The sequence below is a fragment of the Pyrus communis genome, chromosome 3 (genome assembly GCF_963583255.1).
Source record: "Pyrus communis chromosome 3, drPyrComm1.1, whole genome shotgun sequence".
Taxonomy (NCBI): domain Eukaryota; kingdom Viridiplantae; phylum Streptophyta; class Magnoliopsida; order Rosales; family Rosaceae; genus Pyrus; species Pyrus communis.
In genome coordinates this window covers 25,541,999-25,553,621 of record NC_084805.1, presented here as the reverse complement: position 1 = coordinate 25,553,621, position 11,623 = coordinate 25,541,999, and the positions used below count along the sequence as shown (strand labels likewise).

Genomic DNA, 11,623 nt, shown 5'->3' with positions numbered 1-11,623 from the left:
TTATATCCATACTGGAAATTACACAAATAAATTACCTATTAGAATTAAAAAAATATAAGAACTTCAGAATTCTTCATGGCTTGTTTTGGTCACATGATTCAATAATTTTCATTACAGATGATGTTTTACTGCAGTAGTGAAAAACAATTGTGTCTATGTATCATGGTGCGGATTTGATTCTTCTCAATTCTCCTTTTCCTAATAACTAACTGTTAAACTCAGTAATGCTATCGTTTGTTGAAAAAAAAAAATTTCATTCAGTGACCAATAAAAAAACTAGCATTATTCACAACAATGTATATTTTTAATGATAACAAATTAGCAATGCTAGAGTGAAAAAAAAATTGTTTGGACCTGAATAACATTATGGACCGAGCTCATAACCTACCTCAGCCCAATGTATGGGACATTAGGAATCTTAGAATATTCTCAATAAGAGCCTGGCCCAATAGAATTCAGCCGAGTCCTATCAGGAAATAGTTTCATCCGAATAAGAGAGACGGTCAAGTCTTAGTGTAATAAGGAATCATCAAAGATCAGTTATGCTTCGAATAAGGCGAGATACCAAGAATCAAGGGTTGAATCTAGGTGATAATAAAGTCAGATTCATAGTCCTACATAGAGCAGGATTGGCCGAAAACTCTTCGGATTTGATCAAGGAATTGAAGTCTGAATGGAACTCTAATTCGGCCACAAGGAATTCCTACTATAAATAGAGAGGGGAGTGCGTCATTCAAGCCCCCTCCAAATCAACACACAAATCTGTCATGCGCAAACTTTTGCTCTACGTGAGACCTATCAAACATCTTGAGATTTTTATTTTACCCTTTTTTTCTGCCAACATATCTTCAATTTGGATAAACAACACTGTGTTGGCAATCGGCAACATCTTCAGTTTGGATAAACAACATTGGAGCCATAGAATCAGTCGATTGAGGAGCACTTTCAGTTTGGATAAACAGCGCTGCTTCAAGACAGATAGGTTATGTAATATCCTGAAAATATTAAGTGGTGATTAAGAGTAGATTACTTGTGTCCATTGTTAGAAAAATTTATTTGTCTTATTTGAGGTTTGAATTAAGTGGCTTTTGATCCATTAAATGATCTTTTACTTTGAGACCAACCTTTGGAAGAAAAAAATAATATATATAACAGAACTTCAATTTCGTCTAGTTTTCCAAGTAATAAAATTATTTTATTAAGGATTGTGCCATTGTTTGTCAGTTTGGATAGATGATTTGGTATTCTCAAAATTTAGAGGTGTACCCATAGAAAAGAGAAAAAAGAAAAAAAGGCGGGGTACTTACGTTACTAGGCAAGGAGAATAAGGGGGAAATGATGTTCTACAAACTCTCTTTATGGGTGCTCTCCTCTCCAGCCGAGAGTGAGAGGCCTTTTTAGTTCTTTTGGCTGCCAAATTTCTCAAAGAAGAAGTTAATATCCAGTTATTTTGCTTGTGAAGATTAGGACAAGTGAGGTTTTTTCCTTTGTCTTCATTAGAGGTATCTATTTCTTATTTTTGGGATCTAATTGTTAGTTGGTTTGATATCCCATGAATTAGTTTGGGTGGGAGTGGGAAACATGAAAGTATCATATTGCATGTTATAGTTTTAGAGATGAGCACCAGGTGTTTGTTTAAAGTCCCCAATTAACCTTGAATTAGGGTATGTTGTTTGGTATTTTGTATGAGCAGTGTGTGATGACTTTTCTTACTTATGGATAAGGAAGAGAAGGACAAGGTGACTGCTGAACAAGTCGACGAACACCATGAGAGTTGAATATCAAGAAATTGTGTTGAGGTAGGGGAGTTCTAGCTATAAAAATATTTTCATTTTTCATTTTTACTTGATAACGGATTGTTGGCATTTAAGCACTATTTCAAGCTTACTTAAAATGTTTTTTTTCTTTCCATTTCGATTATGTGAAAGAAGTGAAGCAAAAGTGCTCTATGGTTTGATTCCAATGATTTTAATTTCGTTGCTACAACTTTGGTGAGTTTAAAGTGATTGCAATGATTTTTCAAGATTGTGTTTTTAATATGCATGCCTCTTATTTTACTCATTACCAATTTCTAAAGCATCTTGATATGGATGTTCAAATTGGGAAAGTAGATGAAAAGTAGTATAATACCGGTGAAATTGAGAATGTTGAGGAATGTATGAATAGGCACACTGATCCGTGAAATTGTTAGATTATGGGCACAATGACCCAATGTTTCCCAGGGAAAGCTCCATGTGTGGGCTGTAAAAATGAGTTATCAATGTGACTGATATGTGTGGTATATATGTTGGCTAGGTATATTACGATTCTTTCCAATCTGCTAATCACTTGTTTGGGATAAAAGAGAAACTTTGTGATCAGTTGTGCTATTGTTTTTTTTAATGACAATGGCTCTATTGTCTTTATGATGAAAGAAGTGTTTTTGAATTGTTTGTGGTACCATGTTGTTATCAAAGCTGTTTATGCTGTGAAACTTTGGTTTTCCTACCATCTGTTACTTCCAAGCATTTTAGAGTATAATTCCATTGTTTAAGATAATCTGCCAACCCCAATAACTATTAATCATATTAATAGAATAATTATCCACTAATAAATTAATAATTTGATTTGCTGGGATTTTGCAGGCCAGATCCATCATTTTTCTTGCAAACAAAGAAATGGAAGAAAGGGTGAAGAGTCCATTTACTCCAAGTGGATCATCAGAACCACCTTCACCAACTGTGATGTCTCCTCTGTGTAGCCCCGTTGCCAGTATGTCAATGAAGAGATCACTCCAAAGGTTTTTGCAGAAGAGAAAGCGTCGGACTCAAGCAACATCTCCGTACCATCACTAGGAATTAAGGCACTTGAATTTATTATTTATGGTTGGTATTTTGCGTTTTCAGTTAGAGGGAGATCGATTTATCAAAGAGAGCTTTTTGTAAATTAGTTAATTCTAAGCGCTTCAAATTATTGTGTGGGAGACATCATATATACAATATTGTATAGTTGATGTTAGATCTTTGTTATCACATAGTGTTCTTTTGATATCGGATTACGACATGACTTCATTTTTTTATTTTTTATTTTTGTTCTTTTGTAGATGAGGGAGATGATAAGACTGACTATGCTTATTTCTTATATATTCTATCATTAATGAATAATATTATATCCATCCTGGAAATTACACAAATAAATTACCTATTAGAATTAAAAAAAATATAAGAACTTCAGAATTCTTCATGGCTTGTTTTGGTCACGTGATTCAATAATTTCCATTACAAATGATGCTTTACCGCAGTAGTGTGTCTATGCATCATGGTGTGGATTTGATTCTTCCTGATTCTCCTTTCCATAACAACTAACTGTTAAACTCAGTAATGCTATCGTTTGTTGAAGAAAAAAAAATTCATTCAGTGACCAATAAAAAAACGAGCATTATTCACAACAATGTATATTTTTAATGATAGCAAATTAGCAATGCTAGAGTGAAAAAAAAAAAAAAAAATCTGTTTGGACCCAAATAACATTTTTGGGCCGAGCTCATGTATGGGATGTTAGGAATCTTAGAATATTCCCAATAAGAGCCTGGCCCAATAGAATTCAGCTGAGTCCGATCAGGAAATAGTTTCATCCAGATAAGAGAGACGGTCGAATCTTAGTGTAATAAGGAATCCTCAGAGATCAGTTATACTTCGAATAAGGGGAGATACCAATAATCAAGGGTTGAATCTAGGTGATAATAAAGCCAGATTCATAATCCTATATAGACCAGGATTAGCCGAAGCCTCTTCGAATTTGATCAAGGAATTGAAGTTTGAATGGAACTCTACTTCTGCCGTAAGGAATTCCTACTATAAATAGAGAGGGGAGTGCGTTATTCAAGCCTCCTTCCAAATCAACACACAAATCTGCCATGCGCAAACTTTTGCTCTAGGCGAGACCTCTCGAACATCTTGAGATTTTTATTTTACCCTTTTTCCCAACAACATATCTTCAATTTGGATAAACAACATTGTCTTGGCAATCGGCAACATCTTCAGTTTGGATAAACAGCACTAGAGCCATAGAATCAGCCGACCGAGGAGCACTTTCAGTTTGGATAAACAGCACTGCTTCAAGATCGACTGGTTATCTATCCAAGTCTCGGTCAACAAGGATTTCCTGAGTCCTTGTTGGAAAAGGTCATCTCATTAGCCTTCTTGGCGAAGTGAGATTTCACTAGGTTACTTATCATTTGGCACATTGAAAGGCGACAGAGTTCGGCATTCAGACAGTTGAACCATATTTACAATTAAGACACACATCTCTTTCGAGCACTTATGTCCTTACAGTCTTGTACCAATTCGGCGCACTTATATTCTCACAAATATAATTACAATTGCTGAACTCGGCCCCGACGATTCGTGAACTTCACAGAACTAGCAGTCTTGTCTTCAGGCTCTATAACCCAAAGACCGAGACGTGTTCCTTCCTCAGCCGCAGTCGCAAGATTCAGAAGTCATCAGCGCGCCCAACGCCACATTAACATACATTTCACTCCCCGGCCGAGCTCAACCAAGGAGTTGGCACGCACCTATTCAACCAAATAACGTAGTTAGCTTATTAGTTATTCGATCTGTACACTACATAGGCTAAGTAGTTTTTAGGGTTAACAAAAACAAACATAATTAAAATGTTTTTTTTTATACATATAGATAAACACCATAAAATATACAAACGGAAACACTATTCATATATTCTCTCTGTTAACTACATTGAAATATTTGAGAATCGAAGAGAAAATGGAGAAGAAAGAGTAACTGGGAAAAATGAACCATAAAGAATTTAGAGAGAGAAATATGAGACTTGTATATTAACTTAAAACAATGATGATTACACATTCTGTTTTTATAAAATAAAAAACTTAACAACTCTAACCAAATACTAACAAATTTGCTAACTATATTACTAACTTGTACAACTATTTATCTAATTTTCTAACTAATGATGTGGAACCTTTAATACTCTCTAGTACAGTAGGAATGAAGATTATCTACCCTCTTATTCTCATTCCCTTTCATCCCCTCCTCTCACACATTACTTTTTGTCTAATTATCTTTATAAAAAAAAATCAAAATAAGATGTTGACGTGGCTTAAGCGTGACCGTTCAAATAAAAGGATATAAAAAAGTAGAGAGATTAGGAGAGTAGATAATCCTCATCCGTACAGTAGTACAAGGCATGGTGAAAAGACAACATGATTTAAACGAAAAAAAATTTGACATCTTCTAGATGTCATAATTTAAGTTGACTTCTGGTTGCTTCTTAAATTCTATTTTTGACTTCTGGTAGCTTCTTAAATTCTATTTTTGAGGTAATATTGTTTAATCCTGATTGTCTTTTTAAGTGATAAGACCAATAGTTACATATTAAAGTCCAACCACATAGTAACATATTAAACTTTACAATGACTTATAAATAGTTAGAATATTTTTCGCAATACTAATTAATTTACTTGTGAAACATCCACTTCTTTCGTGGGTCTCTAGCTAAGCTTACCTTTATTTGCAAGTTGCATTTACAACTAAATTACCCAAAAAAATTATAATGCACAATTTTTTTTTATAAAGTTAAGAAGTACTCCAGTAATCAACTTTACTTTAAATTTGGTTAGAAAAATAATGCAATATATAACACTTAAAAAATATTATATCATGCACAATTTACTGTGGCAAAAAAAAAAGATTTTAAATAATGAACTTTTTTAAAGTAGGACTTCATAAATTATTATAGTAGCCTAGCAGGAAATACATGTTACAAAGAAATAATGAGAAAAAGAATCCCAATTTTTAGCTCAAACATAAGTAACTCAGAGCATCCCTAGTGAGGAGCTCTATATGGGGCTGAAAAAGTGATGGATATAGTCCATTTTAGAGTTTCGAAAAATTTTTGGGGCTTTATTAAATAATCTCTTCCAATGGGGAGCTATATCTTTCCGGTTCTATATAAGGCTCTATATATATTTATTTATGTAGTAATTTAATTAATTAATGATTTTTTTTTTTTTTTTTTTGTGTTTTTGTTTTTCTTAAGTTGGTTTTTGGACGTGCTATCTTAAATTTTTTTATGAACCCTTCAACCTAAAAATTTCAAATTGTGACAAAGTTAGATTTCATCACTTATGAATCGTTCGTTGAATTAGATTCCCTTATCTCAATCTCATTCGTTGAAATAAGCAAACCTCTACTTCGCCCTCTAAAATAATTTGATTTTCACGTATAACATAACAATTTACCTAGCATCAATTGGTAAATTAGTATCATACAATTTTGAAAAAAAAATATTTGAAAATTTCACCTATCAATGCCTATGAACATTAAATTAATTTGAAATTTTCATTCTTATGGAATTTAAAAAAAATCATTAATTAACGAAATTGTAAGAAAAATAAGTAAGAAAAAAGAATTAAAATAATAATAAAATAAAATAAAAGTTTTCGCAAATGAATGGAGAGTGGTATAATTTTTTTTACATGAGTTGCTATTTTTTTTGTGGATTCACTGTTTTTTGAGACTAGATGTAATATGATTTTATACTAGAAAAGAAATTGCTAGCCTTAGAGATGAAAGGCTAGAAATGTGGTCCAAAGTCCCCATTAGGATGCTCTCAGTTCTCGAATTTCGCCGACCCACAACTTTTTACAGCCTGTTACCTCAAAAAATTATGTGGTTTGTCCCTAGATTCCGCCATTTCTGCTCCCATGAAGCTCCAGTTCGAACCCACAACGCTGACTTGGTACTGAGTCTGTTCCGAGTCGTCAATCGGAGGTCCAAATCGAACACCTAGACCCACCACCATTGGATCTGAAAAGTTACGTTTTGAGGCATCTATCGGAGGTCCAGATCTAACACGCAGACCCATCAACGACGCCGTATCCTCCCGTTCTCGCTCTTCCATTCTTTGCCACTGCTCCTCCTAATGTCGAAGCCGGAATCGCTCCTGACGGTGCTGCTTTTCCGTCTTCAGTTTTGCCTGCGGCGGGGTTTTGGGGTTCTGAGGATTTGATGGGGTTGGGAAATGGAGTAGGAGCTTGAGGGTGAAGCAGACGAATCTGGATGTGGGTTTTGGTTTGGACATGGTTTTGGAGGATTTTACATAGGGAAGTGCGGCTTTGGGAAATGAAGTAGGAGTAAGAGGGTGCAGGGAAGAGGGAGGGTGAGGGTGCATAGGACAGATCTGGAGGTGGGTTTAGATTTAGACATGGTTTTGGGGATTTTACAGAGGGAAGTGGGGTTTTGGGAAATGGAGTGGGAGTAGGAAGGTGCGGGGGAAGAGGGAGGAGGAAGACAAAGTTTCTTTTCTTTTTTTTTTATTAATTTTTTAGTTTTTATTATTTTTTTATTATTTTTTTTAATATTTACGTGACGTCCAGTCATTGTCCACATATGTCATATCATTAGTTAACGGCAAATTTATCAGCAAGCTTAACGGATGTATAAAATTGTTCTAAAATTATAATTTTATGTATCATTCTGGGATTAAAAAAAACTTCATGTAATAAATGTTGAAATCCAAAAAATTTTAAAATAATAAACTGAAATTATTCCATAAATAAATATAAATATAAAGCACTTCTGTGTGCGGTTCAAGCGTAATCAAGCCGACAAGCAGCCAGGCATAGATCCAAATTCAAAGTCCCAATTCCAGTTTGGTATTTTACATCATTGTCTTTTTCCTATCTATTGGCCCGATCGGTAATCCTTGTTGTTTACTTGCAACATGCGTTGAAAAATACTAACTAAATGAAAAGAGATATGGCGGGGAAGGCAAGTTGATGTTGACAATGTGGAAAATGGTACCTATTGAAAGAACACGTGAGTGAATATGAAAGCGGTGGAAATTCATAAGAGAGAATCTCGCTGGATCCTCTTATTTCGTGAGAATCTGGAAAATTTTTTAATTACATTCGTTCATCGTAAATCATGTGATCAGTTTTTGTCATGTACTGTTTATATTCGATTTTAAATAAAAAAAATTTACACTAATTTTTTACCGCACGATATACGATGAACGAATGTGATTGAAAGATCTCCATGATCCTCACAAAAAGAATCCGACGAGAATCAAATTTTCTTTAATAGTATGCAGCAATTTTATGAAAATCGAATGATTTGGATTGAAAATATAAAATATAACATTTGTGAAAACCAAACCTAAAGATTAAAATATCGTAGCAGTGCATTAATTAGTTATTTTTGTTAGATATAAATTAGGGGTTCCCACTTAGTACTACAGTGATATTATTCTTCATTTATAAGTGAGAGGTCAAACGTTTGATTCTCGCCAAAGGCAAAGGAGAATTTAAATCACGTTGCTAGTCCATTGTGAAGCTAAGTTCACCTCCCTTCCCTTATCTTTTGTTCAAAAAAAAAAAAAATTAGGGGGCCTTGCTACACTGATACTAGCTAGTTTTATGTAATATTTAACTTGGAGAAAAATGCATTAATTCTTTCTATGCAAAATCTAACTGTTAATTTTTTGGTCCACTAAGTGATACAGACCATGAAAGTCAAATTCATAAGTTAGAGAAATTGCAGTTGTATTCACAAAATTAACATAATTATTGAGAAGTTTCCCAATATACACGGGTCACAATGATAGAGTCCACCAAAAATAGGCCCACATAATATTACTGTATAAACAAATAGAATTAAATGATGAGACCTAAAGGAAAAACCAAGTTTAAAAATCATGATACACGTGATTAAATGAAAAGAGCAGCTTTTTCGCCGCTAAACAGTATCTTGGTGTAAAGTGCGTGCGTTTCGTGTTTGAAGTGTTCTAGTCAAGTTTATGTGGGGCCCTTCTCAGTCCGCATGAATATGATAGTTTTATATATAAAGTCACTCCACATCGATCTAAAACCCACTCCACATCGATCTTCATTTGTTCTCTCTTCAATCTTCATTATCATCCTTCAGTCTCTTGGTTTGGTAGTAACCTTGATTCCAAACCCTAAATTACCATGAGGAGAAACTGCAATCTGGAGCTTCAGCTTCAGCTTCATCATCCTTCTGCTGATTCCAGCTTCCCTAACCCTAATGAAACCCAGCAACAAGAACCGCACGAACAACAGCAGCAGCAGCAGCAGCAGATGACAATTTTTTACAACAGAATGATGTGCGTTCGTGATGTTACAGAGCTTCAGGTACGTCACGTTCTTCCTTTAAAGTTTAAGATGATCTAGCAAGCCAAATAGATATTAAGTCACAAATATTTTCCATTTGCGAATAACATATCTTGATTGAATAAAATCAACGATTGAAACCGTCAATTTATTAATCTTGAAACGTATTAATTAAGCGAATGATTCATCATTAATATATTATTTGATATCTATACAGTCGATTATTTTAATACATTTGAGTCACTAATTGATGAATGAGCTCATCTTCCCAAGGGGGAAGTAGAAGTACAAGTATTATTCAGATATTAATCATATCAATAAATAGTTATCCTCTAATAACTTATTAAATTAAACCAATAATTAATTAAATTCGTTGGTACTTTGCAGGCCAGATCCATCATTTTTCTTGCAAACAAAGAAATGGAAGAGAGGGTAAAGAGTCCATTTACTCCAAATGGATCATCAGAACCACCTTCACCAAATTTTATGTCTCCGCTGGGTAGCCCAGTTGCTGGCACGTCTCTGAAGAGATCACTCCAAAGCTTTTTGCAGAAGAGAAAGCATCGGAATCAAGCAACATCTCCATACCATCACTAGGAACTAAGGCACGTCAAGTTTATTATTTACGTAAATTAGATGGAGATCGGCTGATCGAAGAGAGCTTTCTGTAAATTAGTTAATTCTAAGCACTTCTAATCATCGTGTGGGAGACATCATATATACATTGTTTGGGTTGATTTTAGATCTTTAATGTTAGATGGTGTTAATCGGATTATGGCAAAACATTTTTCATTTGTTGTTCTTTTGTTGATGTGGGTGGGAGATGATATGACTGAGAAGATTACATCCATTATGGCTAATAATTTTCATTTTTTACGCAAATAAACCATTAGAATACAATATGTTTTCAAAAATTGCAAAAATTCAAACAATATACCAATTTCGACAAGGTTCACTAATTTCATTGGATGATAATTAACCAACTAAGAAAACAAGAATATTTAAGATGTTTTTATATAACAAAAATTTGACGAAAGTATCAGTGTAACTATGCAATATACATTATATTTTATTTTGTTAGATGTTTTTATGCCAATGCTTTCTTCTTGTTCTTCTTCTAGTACAACAATACTTAGGCCTTCCACAGTAGGTCAGAAAACAAAAAAGTATGATATCAATATATTAAACTCATATAGGAATCACACTTCTATAGTGAACTATAAAATTTGAGTGTGATACAAATTTATTGAACTCATTAGTTCAATATATTAGACTCATGAGTTCAATATATCAAACTCATGAGTGTGGTATAGGGAAGGCAATTCAAACCATCCAACCCAATAACCGTGGATAATCACCGAATGGAATGGATTTGGGAATGAAAATTTGGTTATATTTCAGATATGGGGAGAAACCGAAAATATTATTCAATTATGGTTTCAGATATGGTTATAGGGGTCCCTGATTCGTATCCGTCCTCGAATCCGACCGGAATATTATATATTATATATAATATAATTTATATATAATAATTATGTATATTCACCGCACCCCATACCTTGATACCAAAAGTTGCATTTGTGGGAAAGTTCACAAGTTTTGAGTCAAAACCAATGAGAATTCAATGGTGCTTATGAGAGAGATCAAAGATTAGCCAACATCATCAATGTATCTATTATATTATAATGACAAAATTAATATATATTATATTATAATGCATCAATTGAATGAATATATTTTTGGTATTGACGAAGATGGATATAATCGTTAACCGATGGGGAATTTGTTACCCCTGGGTATGATTATGGATAATCCCCGATGGATAATTTGCGATTATGGAAATAGTTAATTTTTGTGGTTATGGGGTGGATATAGCATTTTATGTCTCCAAGCCGAACCATTGCCATCCCTAGTGATACACATATATTGAACTCACACTAGTGTAACAATAGTGTTATAGAAATCAAACTCAAGATACTTGATTACTATCTATAGGTTTCACACTAACCTAAATCACTGTAAAATACCTTATTCAAATGATATTTTTTTAAATCAAATAAAAGACAGAGGTTGCATATACGTAATTGTAATTTGAGCTATAATCTTGAACAAGGTCATGCCAATTTCAGCCCACCATTGACAAATGTCTCAGTATATATAAGCTAAATGAAAAAAAATATTGTCAAATGGTATTGGAGCTAAAGAAAAGATGGAAACGAGTATCTTTCACACGAATTTGCATGGTAATTTCCTGGAAGGTTTTGTAAAGTTACAAGGCATGGGGATTAGCTTGCTTGCTACCACTAGCATTCATACAAGGGATTCATACATATTCCCGATTGGTTGTGTATCTCTTTTTTTTTGCGAAGAGAGATGGAAATAGTTTTATGAGAAGTACTAAGGAGACTTTCTAAATATGAAATTCTGTAAAAATGAAGCTCTCTATCATCTATGTTTTTTACCGAATATTTTATT

The 11,623-nt window shown here is 33.8% G+C and overlaps 1 protein-coding gene across 1 annotated transcript; it reads left to right on the top strand.

Annotated features, from left to right (window-relative positions):
• The first annotated feature begins 8,905 nt into the window (after positions 1–8,905).
• LOC137729590 (protein TIFY 5A-like) lies at positions 8,906–10,122 on the top strand. Its single transcript, XM_068468568.1, has 2 exons — positions 8,906–9,169; positions 9,536–10,122. The coding sequence occupies exons 1-2, from the start codon at positions 8,987–8,989 to the stop codon at positions 9,743–9,745; spliced, it is 393 nt and encodes a 130-aa protein (XP_068324669.1). The 5' UTR covers positions 8,906–8,986; the 3' UTR covers positions 9,746–10,122.
• Positions 10,123–11,623: the final 1,501 nt, after the last annotated feature.